The 15,249-nt window shown below is 29.9% G+C and overlaps 2 protein-coding genes across 3 annotated transcripts in view; one reads left to right on the forward strand and one right to left on the reverse strand.

Moving 5' to 3' along the window:
• The window catches only part of LOC111619660, a 41,499-nt gene extending 29,031 nt beyond the window's left edge, over nucleotides 1–12,468 (forward strand). The window contains exon 2 of the mRNA XM_023361426.1: nucleotides 10,802–12,468. Coding sequence (XP_023217194.1) covers nucleotides 10,859–12,400 — 1,542 coding nt within the window. The 5' untranslated portion in view covers nucleotides 10,802–10,858 and the 3' untranslated portion in view covers nucleotides 12,401–12,468. The remainder of the gene's footprint in view (nucleotides 1–10,801) is intronic.
• Nucleotides 1,308–14,167, reverse strand: LOC111619659 (mannosyl-oligosaccharide glucosidase-like). Of its 2 annotated transcripts, none has more exons than XM_023361425.1 (3): nucleotides 14,120–14,167; nucleotides 8,963–9,530; nucleotides 1,308–3,637 (listed from the first exon to the last, which is right to left on the reverse strand). In XM_023361425.1, exons 2-3 carry the CDS (start codon nucleotides 9,521–9,523, stop codon nucleotides 1,730–1,732), a joined length of 2,469 nt encoding a protein of 822 aa, XP_023217193.1. In that variant the 5' UTR covers nucleotides 9,524–9,530; nucleotides 14,120–14,167; the 3' UTR covers nucleotides 1,308–1,729. The 2 variants fall into 2 exon arrangements, with proteins under 2 accessions (XP_023217193.1, XP_023217192.1); XM_023361424.1 differs by lacking the exon at nucleotides 14,120–14,167 and adding an exon at nucleotides 10,456–10,642.
• Nucleotides 14,168–15,249: the final 1,082 nt, after the last annotated feature.

Genomic DNA, 15,249 nt, shown 5'->3' on the forward strand with positions numbered 1-15,249 from the left:
TAACAACTTATGATGCTTCTGATCACTTTAATTCAATAGAAAAATTTTCTGTGTGTACCCAAAAGAAGTTAAATAGCTTTAATAATAACTAGCAAAAGAAAAACTATGACTTTTCAAGATACTTGAACAAAAAGAGATTGAATTTAATCACATTCCTAAAATAAATGATTCTAATTGTGGTGAAATTTATATAGCTATAGAACAATTAATGAATGAATACATACAAATAAAAATGGAGTGGAAATTTCTCATCATACATTCAAGGAACTCTGGTTGAACTCAGACTGCTACAAAATGAAATTATTAAAACAGCAAAACCTAAAATGATGTAGAAAGGATTCAAATGATATTAATTAATAATAGTATCATCTGAATTTTAAACAAACTTACAATGATTTGCTTAAAGCTAAAAAAAAATATTTTGGAAATCTAGAATCTACTTTTGATCAATGAAAGTAGGAACAGTAAATTATTCTGGACAACAATATGTAAATTTCACTTTAAAATAGATTTTGGCAATAATTTTCCAGTTATTAACTTTGATATGGAAAAACTTCTATCAGCACTTTTCCATAATTACACCTACCACCTAACCATTCCTAATTATGTCAAACTGATGATAAAACTCCAGGATGCCATAAAAGAAAAGAGGAGGGGTAGACTTTCAAAAGGTATATGGCTCCTGCATGATAATGCATTCATTCACACTGTATTTCCCGTAAAGGTTGTCATTAAAGAATGTAGCCACACCAAATTTGCTCATCATCATCAACCATAGGGATCCTAACCTGGTCTTGAGTGACCATTATTTGTTCTCAAAATTGAAGTCTGATCTTCATAGACAAAAGTTTAACAGTGATGAAGAATCCAGGCAGCTGCTTTTAAACATTTTGAGAAGAAAAAGTATTTTTCTAATGGTATAAATTTGTTAATTTCATGTTATAAAAAATGTATTGTAATAAAAGAGAACTATATTGAAAAATAATGTATGTCTTTTATTNAGAAGAGAAAATTTACATACTTAAGTACTAATAGTTCACAAAAATTATTATTTTCGTGAACTATTATTAGTTAAGTATGTAAACATTTATTGCATTTCCTGTTGTACGAGGGTTTTACCTAATTCTCGAACCGTGTCAGAGTGAATCTGTGCTATAAAAGTACCGTGCTATAAAAGTACCGTGTTATACAGGGGATGGTACCAATTCTCAAACCGTGTTAGAGCAAATCCATGCTATAGAAGTGCCGTGTTATACGGGGGTTACCTGTATTATCTAGGCATAAATGGTGAAAATAGCAAGATATTTTTGCTAGAAAATGGTCATTTTATGATTTTTATTGAAAATAACTTTTATATTCACATATTTTACTTTTTTCCTGTAAAAACTGGTTTGGATCAAAGTAATTACTAATGTAAACTTTTTCTTTAATAATACAAACATCTAAAATGACATTCATATAAATCTTACAAAAATGTTGGCAATCTGTTTTAAATTCTGAATTACTTTCAATTAAGTCTACGATGAAAAAGAAAACAAATGAACAAACAACAAATTTAGTAATTCAAGTTAACAATCTCTAAAATTTTTAATTTTCAATTTTCTTTCAAACAAGTTTGAGCTTGTGACAAATTATAAAAGTGAACAATAATTTTGTATATTAAACCTTATTTTAAAATAATTGTTCCCCTGTTGTGCAAAATAATTTGCATGCCATATTTATTTCCAAATCAAAAAATTTCAGCCATAATTAAAACAACAAGTGATGACCATCCAGTAAAAGGATGGGAACCATGTCCTTTTCCTGTTTTATCATTATATTGTTCCCAAATATAACCTGTTCTTTTATATTCAGATAATATATTTGTCACTAAATTTTTTCTAAGTTCTGTATAAAGATTAAATGCCTGTTCTTGACTAGGACCTGGTGTCTTGCTGTAGTAATGTAAAGCTTGAAGTGCCATATAATTAATATTGATCCAAATTGTACCTCGCCAGTATGGTGGATCGTGTTCGGTATTGTACTCCATGTATAATGGTGATTTCTTTGATAGAGATCTGAGTCCAAAATTTGTCCATAAAAGATTTGGATCTCTCATATCTTTAAGAATTTTTCCTAATTTAGCATTATCTGGCTTTATAATTTTCAATAAAAATGGAAAAAGACTAACATATCCCAAATTATTAACAAATTTATATGTTGGTTCATCTTTAACATACCTAACCATTTCCATTTTAGGCACTGGATGCCCTGGAGGCATATGTGGTGGTTTTGGATGAATTAATTTAATATTATCTGTATGTAATCCAAAATCACAATATGATTGAGAAGTTGGAGACCAATGTAATTTATCAAGCAATTGATTATCTGTTAAATATTTGTTAGTGGCTACAAATTCATCACTTGGTTCTCCAATTAATTGTGCTATATCTCCTAAAATTCCAGCAGCCAAAGCAATCCAGCATCTTAAATCAACATGATATTCAGTAATCGTAGGATGTGATGCTCTGGGATAATCATCAAGTCCTGAAGTTAATGTTTTTGGATTAAGTTCTTTATTAATATTTGAATCTCTTCCTCTCCAACGGTAAGTACCTGGTAATTTTCCATTTTGTGTTGTATTAAACCAAAGAAACCAAGCTTTTAGTCTTGGATAAAGATGCTTCAAAAATGCTTTGTCCTTTTCTAAATTTTGATTATCAGTTCTTTTGATAAGGCTATCAATAGTCAAGAAAAATGTAGGAGGATTAGCATTTGTATTCTTTTGTACAATAAATTCTTTTGGCACACGAGCTCTTGCTTCTAATCCAAGAATCTGTTCACGAGGAATCCATCCTTCAGAATTCATTGTATCAAACCAATGCCCAAGTATTTCTTTGGTTATATTAGCATCCCATCTACTAATAAGGAGATTATGAAAACCTTCATCCCAAAGAAATCCTCTGGGAAAGAAAGAACGAGATGGTACTGCTGTATATAATGGTGCTTCCCAATATTCTACAGGCTCTTTATTATATTTTGATTGAACAAGAGATGAACCATAAAAATAACTAATTCCTCCAATTAGATTACTGAATATTGCTTGAGCTGCTAAAATTTCTTTTTCTGAATAACCTTTAGAATTTAATTTAAAAATATTTTCAAACTGCTTATCAAAATTGGTTTTATGATGCAATAATTCTCTGTCATATATGTCTCCTGTTAGTTGATATTGACGATCTACAAAATCTTCTGATTCAAACATAACTTCCATTTGAAAAGGAGGTAAAATGGTAACTTGATGAACAATAAAATTAGCTGACTTACTCTGCTCAGTGGAAGGAACTGAATGACCTACCAAACCAAGTAACTGAAGATTTCCTTTCTTTGACTGAAAAAGTGCTAACTTTTGAAGAATTACTTCTTTCAATGTTGCTAAGCCTTCTGGAGCAAGTGTACTCAGGTAATTATATTTTAAAATTGTGCCACCATTAGAAGCATCTGATAAAAATCTGATAGTAAATCTTCCTAAATGTTCTGTTTCTCCATGAATTTCAGTAAGCTGATTTTTATCAACAACTTTTGGTAAAATCAATCCATCTCCATTAGTAGCAGTATAGAATAGCAATGATATTGGAACTGAATGAGTAGTGTTTAGCTGAAGAGAAAAAGTAAAAGAACTTTTAAATTTTAAATATTACATATTAAATATTATAAATAATCTTCAGATTTTTGTTAAAATATAATTACTATTTTAAAATATATTCAAAAGACAAACTAATGTGAAAGGAAGAACATATTTAACGATACAATTTAAATATCAAAAATAAAAACATTTAATGACCAGTTGCTTTAAATTAGCAAAAACTGACTGTTTTAAGTATTCAAAACCTTCAGGCAATATAATTAGTATATATAACAATATTATATTAAAGTAAAAATACTATTATTCTAATGTAACTTAATTAATAGAATTTGATTTATATAACTATGAAGATTATATTATGTAAGACTGGTCAGTTGGTTTGATAAATCCTTATGTAAGATAACCTTCATAGTTATATAAATCAAATAGAGTACTATAATACTAAGAATACTACAACAAAAATTGATATAGTATTTTCTCCTATAAAAATATAAATCTGTATTGAAATCTAAAACTGCCTAAGCATTGTCTAAATCAGAATTTGAACCATAATTTGGTAAATCAAAAACAACAATTTAACAAACTCTGCCCTGAACTATATTATATCAAATTGGCCAATAATTTTCCAGAACAATTTTTTATAATAATTTTATTCACAATTCCTTATAAAAATTTGGTGGAGAAAATTAGTTTATTAATAAATTATTAACATTAATCAATATATCCACCATCTCAAATAAAACTCAGTACTTACTCCAGCATATGATTCAATAAACACAAACATTTTTGGCCTCTCGTTTAAGAGCTTAGGTCAGGTAGTTTAGCTATTCCATCGAACTCAACCAACTTTGTAAAACTTAAAAAGTTGTTGAGTTCAATGGAACAGCTGTACTACCTGACAAAGGCCCCTAAATAGGGGCTGAAAACATTTGTGTTTATTGAATTATGTGCTGGAGTAAGTACTGAGGTTTTATTTGAGATATGGACTGTTGTTCCAGCTTTGGGATTTCATATCAACATATCCACCATTATAACTAAAGCAGTCTGCTCTTCTAATGATAAATCTAACCTGTATTTCAATTTTCAAATCAATAAATAAAAATAAGGCTTTCCTCAGCTGTTTTTGGGTTATTATCTCTCATCAAAAGAACACCACTATGCTCACAAGCAGGTTGCTGAAGGGTAAAAATGAATTTTTTAACCTGCTTTTGATGTAGTACCATTTTTTTTTTCAAAACCAAAATTGTTTTAATGCCAAATTGTTTTAAACAAACAATTTATTATTAAAAAATTAGGTGTATTATTTATATTTTTGTAGTATACTCATTATCTACATTGGCCAAATGTGCTGGTGGCAAAACGTGGGAGGCAAAATGTGAGGGGCCACTTTTCCAGACTTCTGTTGAGACGTGTCTGAATGCAGGAAGTAAACTTCTTATAACAGCTAACACAGTTTTGTCATTATGCTGTTTATACTGTAATCTTGCTGTGGTAATAAGTGACACCATGTTTTATATGCTCCAGTCTATGTTTTATTTGAACAACCTTAAAATATTTGCAATCATTTTAATCCAATTGATTNAAAAGAAAAAGTATTTTTCTAATGGTATAAATTTGTTAATTTCATGTTATAAAAAATGTATTGTAATAAAAGAGAACTATATTGAAAAATAATGTATGTCTTTTATTTGTTTAACACTTCTTCCTTACCCAGGTCAAGAACTTTTGGTCCTTACTACATACTCCATCAACATCACCATAATAATATGTTAAATGCCAAATGGTAGTTAAGAGAATATTACATTACTTTTATGATATAAAGGAAAATGATTGCCCAGTTTTTAACAGTCATATTCACGTAGGATGGATATCATGAGAAATGTGCTCATTGATAAATCTAAAACATTTATTTAAGACATAAATAAATACTTTATCAAAAAAATGACTTCCCCATTGAAACTGTGGTGTTGTAAACAACTTTGAACATACATATATTGGAAGAAGACAATGGAAAGGCTGACAATTACTCATTTTTGCCATCGAATTATGGAATAATCATTCACTGTTTGTGTATAAACAAACAATGATCAGCAATGTACCAACAACAGCATGGAAGGATAGCACAGGAGATTTCAGGAAACTTGCACTATTTTATTCCCAAATATTTACAGATTCATTGATTCTGTAAAGAAACAAGAAGAGCTGCACAATTTCAAAATTACACAACTAATTGCCAGTAATTCAGGCAATCAAAGAAACAAGAAGTATGCTGCAATTTTTGCTAGAATCAAAAGAACAGTCTATTACCAGTGATTGATTACCTTAGAGGCATTGCATATAACTTTAAGTTTTAAACAATAATAATCTACATTTATTCTATTAAAACAAAATAAATTAGAATTATTAAAAAATTAGGTGTATTATTTATATTTTTGTAGTATACTCATTATCTACATTGGCCAAATGTGCTGGTGGCAAAACGTGGGAGGCAAAATGTGAGGGGCCACTTTTCCAGACTTCTGTTGAGACGTGTCTGAATGCAGGAAGTAAACTTCTTATAACAGCTAACACAGTTTTGTCATTATGCTGTTTATACTGTAATCTTGCTGTGGTAATAAGTGACACCATGTTTTATATGCTCCAGTCTATGTTTTATTTGAACAACCTTAAAATATTTGCAATCATTTTAATCCAATTGATTCAAAGGATTTTGAGAATTTGAAAAATAAAAGATTTCCGTGGCAATGCAAAATCTGTTCATTTTTTTGGACTTTAAAAGAAGCTGAGTTAGATGGTTCAAATTTAAAACATTTGAATTTTGTGTGCTCATCTGTAATTGAATGGTGGAATATTTATCGTATGAATTATAAATCTGCAAAAAACTTCATTGCATAGGTAACAGAAACAGACTATGGATCATTTGAAAAAAATAGCACTTACAATTGTACATAATTTTGACTCATGCAAAACATAGAGTAAAAATCTATTTATAAGTAGTTTTATATGCAGTTTTAAAAATGCATATAAAACCTTATTAAATAACTTAACCTTAATTTGATATACTTGGACTCAAATCATGTTTATATCAAGATTTCATCATAGCATTTAAGGAAAAGCATGCATATGCATACAAAAATTACCTTACTCATCATCATCAAAAGAAGAAAATGTTTCTATTTAAAATGTTAAAAAGCTTTTAAAAACTTAACATTGACTCTTTCACATAAATGAAAACTTAACTTCCAAACATAATCTTTTAGAAACTGTTATAATTTTTTTTTAATCTCTCTAAAGAAAAATATCAAGTCAATTATAAATATTTACTTATATCTTGATGTAGTACCATTTTTTTTTTCAAAACCAAAATTGTTTTAATGCCAAATTGTTTTAAACAAAAACAATTTATTATTAAAAAATTAAGGCTCGGGATGATACAGAGAATTAAATAAACATCTCAAAGCCTGATGTTTAATAACTGTTATATTTTAATTGGGCTACTTTACTACTACTATTAATAATTAAATTCTGAGTAATTTGGTACTAGAGTTAGGCATTAGGGACAATCTCTTATTAAATTTAATAATTATAATTAAAGGGTGTGTCATTGCTACAGTGACTGTGGCACTTTTTGCTTTGAGCTTCAATGACAGGAAGTAAGTCAGTGAGCTGGTGATTTACAAACCCACATAATTTGATAAAGAGAAATATTAATTTAAAATCAATTCTCTCATTAATTTTTAGAGTGGTACTAGTCCTATGCAAAATTCCCTGGTAAAACATGGAAGACCTCCAACAAAACTGTGTAACAGAAGAGATCAAACTGTTTCAGCCAACACCAAACTAATAACAGATTTTAACTTGTCTATGGATAATGATTCATAGGGATTGTCTACAGTTGCTACTAATTCTCAAATAGAAAAAAATCTACAGAACGCACAAAAATCATCAAGTGAACAAAATGATGTTCTGCTTCATTAACAAATTTGAATGAACCAACAAACACTTCAATGACAGACTTATGGAATAAAATTGAAGACCTAATTAATACTTCTAATAATTTATAGAAAACATTTGGTTAGCTAATCTAAGATGATCTTGATTTGATATAGGAATGTATTTGAGAATGTAATGAACAATTTCAAAAAATTGTTTGTCAGATTCTTGAATACATTCACATATTGAGTCAAGTTGTCTTTCACTGGAAGTAAAAATAAAAATTTGCAATCACAAATTGACGATTTAAAAATGTAAAAGGAATTAATACAATTTAAAATGGCTCTCTCATGAACAGTTTTCATCAAATAATGTAATTTTACATAATTACCCTAATTTGAAAAGTATTTTTAACTTAGAAATTCAAAATTTTATGGTGAAAACCCTGGGTCTAGAGCTTGTGTTGATGGAGAATGTTTTGGATATACAGTCGATTCCGCTTAATAGCACGGCATTGGCCAGAGCTGTTTAGGGCTACAAAATGGTGGGGCTACTAAACGAACATCCCAATAAGTTATGCAATTGAGATACGATATAACAAGTTATGTTAAAGAGCTATGTCAACGCGTTTTCTCACTAATAAAACAAACATCTGAGCACAATAAAACCATTTCAATGACAAGAAATTATTTCTGTACAAAAAAAGAAATCATTGCAGTACAATCTAGAAAATGGGAATATTCTATATATATCTTACTAACCTTATGAAGCTTTGCAAAAGTTTTAACGCACCATGAATTACAGCAAATGATCATGATCCAGCAAACTCAGCAGATACATCAGCTTAGGAATTTGGAGGCATTAGAGATCTTTAAAGCAGAATTCCATGGCCTTTCAAACAATTTTAAGGATGAAAACTACTCTTGAAGGTGTGACAGGTTATGAATGGCCTGGCATTATAGTCACAGATGCAGGCGCACATCATTATAGGTTTAAATTTAAAAGAAAATTTGGAACACATCAGAAACAGAAATAGAACAGAAACACAACAAGGTTTTCTGTAATAAAATTCAATCTGAAAAAGATCCTAAAGTGGACCAAAAATGTTTGTGGTACATTAAAACTTTTGCAAAGCTTCATAAGGTTAGTGAGATATATATATATATCAATGCTTTGTTTGTTAAGATGGATTTTACAGGAATATTCTCTTGCTAATCTTTAATTTCACATGCATTGTCCTTACACTGTATTGTACAGAATGATTAAGTGTTCTTACCAGATTTATTGTAGGAATCTGTCCAGTGTGACCTGATATATTCTTTTGACTGCACTGAAACAAGATCTGCATAGATATCCAGTGTGGACATAGGATTGCATTCANAATTCATTTATATACTGTAATACCTTAGATTCAACAGTAATTCTTGCTGTCCAATCACCACCATAACTTCCACCTACTTTCTTAACAAATGAAGTATGAATAATGAACTCTTCTTCTTCAATGTCTTGAATACCAAAATTAAGACCATCGTGTTTCAACCAGCCATATTTTTTTAATTTATCCCATTGATTACACCAATGACGTATTTGTAAACTATTGTCAATAATCTTCTGGGAAAACCACATTAAACCAACAACAAGAGATTTAGGAGTTCTTGTCTTCAATCCAAAGTAAAGACCACCACGATAACTTCCCCAATATTTCTCAGGTACATTCAATCCATGATTTTCAATTATTTTTGGACTATCTATCGGTGTTATGACAATGTTTTCTAGCTGATGACTAAAATAAAGATAAACAATGCTAGATAATACTATAATTACATTAAACATCACAAAAATTAATAGTTTTACATTCCATTTTTGTTGATTTGTGCCTTTATTACTTAATTTACTGTGCAAAGGATGTCCACTTCCACCGTGGCTATTTGTACTAGCTTTTCCACCACGACGTTGCCTTGCCATTTATATTCTAAAATGACAAAAACAAGAATTTATCAGATAACACAATTATCAAATAAGTAAAATTTAAAACAAATTGAAATACTTTTTATAATAATTTATTTTATATATTATAAGATTTATAAAAGAAAATTATACATAATGCTACAATGCCTTTCAATATTAAACATTATGAAAATATTATGAAAATATTATAACAATATTATGAAAATTTACTCAATAGTTTTTGTTAAGTAAAAATGACATAAAGCTTAAAATACAGTATAATATAAACAATAAAATAAAGAATGGGAAAGTTATTGAATGGGGAATTGTTACATAAGCTAATAAAAATGTTAAAAGACACTATTTAAGACATTTACTTAAATCTGTCAAAGTGACCAGATTTTTTTAAACATTTGTCTTTCTTCAGTGATGTTAATAATGTTAAGTGAGGATTTGCTGTTTTTCTAAAGATTTATTTCTATTCTGAAATTATATTACAAATATTTTGAATAATGAATGATAATACAGTTTCTTTACTTCCAAAAATTCATTATTCCTATTCTTTGCATTACACAGGAGGAGGAAAACAAACACTACTTCTAGGAGTAAAAGATTCATTTTAACATTTTCAAATAGCATGCCAACTCTCAGATACAATGAATATGTATATTAATAATGCCACAGGAATAAGAAATCAATCTATAAATGATTCTACCATCTTTTATGTATTATTCAATGTGTACATTCACATTTATATAATAAACAGCATTGCAAGTATTGTAAAAATCAAGCTTTTACACATATCATTTATTTTCCAGAAAAGAGGATTTTTCTGGAAAATTTGGTGGAAAAAAGATATTTTTCCACCAAATTTTATTACAGTAAATTGAACTTATATTTCAGTAGACATTTTTATAAGATTTAAATTTAAAATTTAAAATATAACTTACATGTTAAATAAATAATAATATTTAATGTATCTCTCAGATAAAATTATACATAAATATTATTTATTTATTTATATGATGATTAAAATTATTAAACGTGACAAATTGTTTGAAATTATAAAATTAAAGAAACATGTTGTTTTAAATGCAACTTGTGTATGTTGATAACACTAATGCTACACACAACAGATTAAATAAAGACTGCCACGAATACTGTTTACTTTTTAAAATTGGAATAAATTTTTGTATTAATTAATAATTATTATCCTTTTCCTAAAAATATTAATTTATAATTTTATAAAATTTAAATAATAAAATGAATTTATTGATTATAAAGTTTCTCCACTAGATGTCGCGTACAGAGTGTCATGGAGTCCATGTTGGACGGTGTGTTCTGTTGTAGTTTATGTGGGAAGATGAAACGAAAGTTGAGATTATGTTTACATTAAGCGATGCCATAACGGAGGAACTGTATAGAGGAGAAGATGTCAAGAAGTTCCACGAACAGTGGAATCCTCAATCTGGATCGAGAATTTGGACTATTCCTGGTCACGTGTTATATACGAGTATAGATGGTCGATGCTTAAAATCATGTGATGTTTGTCCGTCCGAAGTAAATACAGAAGAAAAGAATTTGGATTCAAACTTCGTTCCTAAATCTGGTTACGTATTTGATATTTGTGTAATCCGAGAAAATAACCCAACTCGCATATTTGTAGTTTTATCGACAGGGAACGTGGATGTATATCAGTACTGCCAGTCGAATTATGAATGGACTTCAGTAGGGCATTTTAACTTGTTTACTAATGAAAAAATCAAATTGAATTGGGTATTCTTTCACCATCGCCTCAATTCTATTATATGGTGCGAGAGATGTGAAGATGCTAAAGAAAATGCAAATTGTTCTTTGTTCAAAAGAAATCTTCCATTAGAAGATGGTATTGAAATTTCCGATACAACTATCGAACCAGTTTATCCACTTTTATCTAATTGCCCAAAATTAGAAATTACTGCCGTTGGAGACAGCTTTTGTCTTGTACCAAAATTGTCTAAACAGACATCCATCTATGTGATATGCAGTCAGGGATTCCAGTTTAGATTGTGTGATTTATGTGGAGAGTTTCCGTGGAAAAGCCTTAGATATGATGCTCTACCCGATTCTCCGGTAGATTTTTTAATGCTTATAACCAGAAATCTAAGAATGTGGAAATATCCCGATACAAAGTACAGATTATGCCGTTCATTAAACACTTCGTCGGAAAAAATTTCTTTTCTTTTCAATAACACTTTAGCAATATTTGTAAATAGTTCTGGAGATATTTGTAGTAAAAAGAATTTATTCAAATTTACAGGTGATGTAAAAGATTGTTTTCTACACAAACAGTTAATGTTTATATTTACTGAAGAGAAATTGTACATATGTTGTACAGAAACAGGTACCTGTTTAGAATCTTTGGATTTACCTTATATTGGTCCTCCAGGTGGTATTTGGTATTACTGTTCTTCTATTCCTCTATTGGGAGTATATACAGATCATACAATTTATCAGCTACGATATAAATCAATTGAAGAAATTATTAATTCTTCCACTTTTTCTAATGAAAAATCACATAAATGCTTACTGCCAGAACAGTTTCAACTTCTAGCTTTAATTCAAGAACTAATTGATGAAAATGCAACGAATATCAATATTTATCTACCTTCTCAATTACATCACTATATTCAAAGCAAAGCTTTATTGCTTGCAGCACTACATTGGCACAGAAATAAAGAATCAAACATACTTAGATATCAGTTGCCTGATATACAGAGTCTGATGTGTTCTCGTGAAAGTCACTGGCCGGGAAAAGAAACAAAGTTACGAAAATTACTCAAACAGCAAGTAGATTGCTTTTGTTCAATTGAAAGAGAAAAATGGAAATTTTTTCATAATTATGTAAATAAATAATTTTGTAAATGCATTATTATAAATAATTTTATTTAAAATAATGCATTTTTTTTATTTTTGAGCTTATAAATCACAAGTAATTTTTGAATTTTTACAATGAAAATTATCTGATATAATGTCTTATTTAATTTATTAATAAATGTCAAGATCAAATCAGATTATTTTAAAATTTTATTAAACTAGTAAAATTGTATTTAAAAATTGTTTTTTGCATTCTGGAAAATTTAAATGTATAATAAAGTTTTTATAAATTATTGTTAATGATTAACAAACAATAGACTTTTGGAATTTTAATTTTCCTAAGCATGGCCATATCCTTACACAGTCATAAAATTTATTAATGGTGAGATAATTTGATTATTTATAGACTAACAGATGTGCGGCTTAATCACACAATATACAGTCGTATTAAATTCCTTTCACGTTGCAATGTTAATTGTGTTTTTGTTACAATATGTAACAAAATCTGTGAAGATAATAGGAGGTGGTGTTCCCCTCGCTTGTCTAAAAGTTTTTCACGATTCATCGATTCCCTGTGCCACCGGCTATATTCCGTCACGAGAAAAAAAGTGACTATTTCTCGTAAGCTAAGTATTTTATATAGAAAAAGTAGATTTAGGAATCAATGTTAATAAAACAAAGAATTTATTTTTAATTAATGGCATTGATTGGCTAAACGCGAAACGAATATTTAGAGAAAAAATTTGTTAAAATTTTAATTAAAAACAAAATAAAAAATACTCTAAACTAATTTCATTATTCCTAAAAACTCATGGAACATTTTCATTTAGTTCAAGTCCCAGGCAAAGAGTTTACTATTCCGTCGAAAACGTATTCTTATAAGTACAGAATGAAAAACGTGTTAAAAATTCCGACTGGAACTACCTACCTTTAATGTACGGTAAATACGAGATCGTCCTTCTTTGGTACGAGAAAACTGATTTGAAAGTTTTGAATCTACAGTATATCAGAAGCCAGTGGCGTACCGTGGGTGTCAGCCGCCCGAAGCGAAGGAAAATTTCACCCCCCCTTATTTAGGTATTTCAGTTTAAAAGACCAAAATTCAGTTTTGTCACAGAACAAGCAATGAAAAATTCGGTGGTAGTGCAACGACCTGTTTAAAATACAGTGGAACCTCGGTATACGACCTTAATCCGTTCCTGGTGTTTGGACTTATACCGAATAGGACGTATACCAAACCAACCTTTTCCATAAGAAGTAATGTAAAAATGATTAGTCCGTTCTCGTGTAAAAAAAATGGCTGGCTTTAAACACCTCGCTTTCCTCGCTAGTTTCTGCTTGATTTTTCATGAGATCAGCATGTATCCTATTAACTTTCTCGCAAATAATTTCTTCCGATACGCTGTCGCCGGCACACTGTTTTTCAGTTATCCAAAGCAAAAGCAAATTTCTCGACACGATCTAATGTCTTCGATCTCTGTTTAGAAATTCATTTAACCCCTTTCGCAACGTTAGCAAATTTAATAATGTCTTTATTTTTCAACGTTAGCAAATTTAATAATGTCTTTATTTTTCACGATTGTCGATATCGTCGTTCTCGGAATACGGAATGCAACAGTTAAATGTCGAACACGCCTGCCACCTTCATATTTCTCAACAATCTCTTTTTTCAGTTCCGTTGTGATTCTAGTCATTTTTTTATTTTTCTGTTGCCCTTTTGCAATTCATGATTAATAAAAACAATAAAATGTTACTTACAAATTAAAATCAGAAGAAATTTAACAAAGTTATAAACCGTTGCATCGCGAACGTCTAGTCTGGTCTAGTACGCCGATAGTGCTACTTGTTCATAGATGGCGCGTATAATTGAATTAAGTCGTATACCGAACAAAAGTCGTATACCGAACAACAGTCGTATACCGAGCAAAATTTGTTTCTTCCAAACAGGACGTATTCTAAAGCAGACGTATACCGAGTTCTATTGGAGTTAGTTCTATTGGATATTAGTGGTGTATATGAACGCGAATGAATCATACAAGCAAAAATAAAAAAAAAGGTCAACATGTTTCGCAGGAATTCCTCGTATGAAAAAGTTACTAGTTCTCCCGGCGAGCCGATTCCCGGACTGTCCGGACGATAGCACTATCGTAGGCGCGATGCTAGTAGTATAGATTAGGATGTTTCAAATTTTTACAAGATATTATTATTATTTATTGTGAAATTTTTCCGGCCCTGCCGCCTCCACTACGGTACGCTACTGTCACAAGCCAAATTCACATCCATTAGGCCAGTGATGCTCAAACTATAGCCTTCGGGCCAAATCCGGCCTGTAGTACAAGTTAATCTGTAATTATGCTGAAAAAGTTATATAAAACTTTAATGTGGTATTAATTAATTCATCCAAGTAAGCAGTTAATTTATTACTTTTTCAGCTGTTATAACAGAAAGAAAGTATGGCGATCGGGAAAAAATGAACCCCCCCCAATAATTTTACATTTTTGGACTTAGGACACCTTGAAACGTCGAGAAATGCAAAAAAAAATCGGGGGTAATACATACAGAAATTACCCCCGATTTTTTTGCATTTCTCGACGTTTCAAGGTGTCCTAAGTCCAAAAATGTAAAATTATTGGGGGGGGGGTTCATTTTGTATATACATACAGAAATTATGTTTGTGTGTGTCGGGGAGCACGATTTTGTTTACCCTCTTTGAAGTTTAATTCCTGTGCTTTTTGTCGAAAAATTATGAAATTTTACGGGGAGGTTTGTTTATTAGGGAGATTGAATTTTGATAGTTAAAGATCGATAGGGTGGAGTCGTGTGTATCTCCAATAGAGTCGGACTTAATGACGATTTTACTCGTTATTATCGTTTACAATTTTTTTTAT

Source organism: Centruroides sculpturatus, unplaced genomic scaffold (assembly GCF_000671375.1).
Source record: "Centruroides sculpturatus isolate CEXI.00-Female unplaced genomic scaffold, Cexi_2.0 scaffold25, whole genome shotgun sequence".
NCBI classification, from domain to species: domain Eukaryota; kingdom Metazoa; phylum Arthropoda; class Arachnida; order Scorpiones; family Buthidae; genus Centruroides; species Centruroides sculpturatus.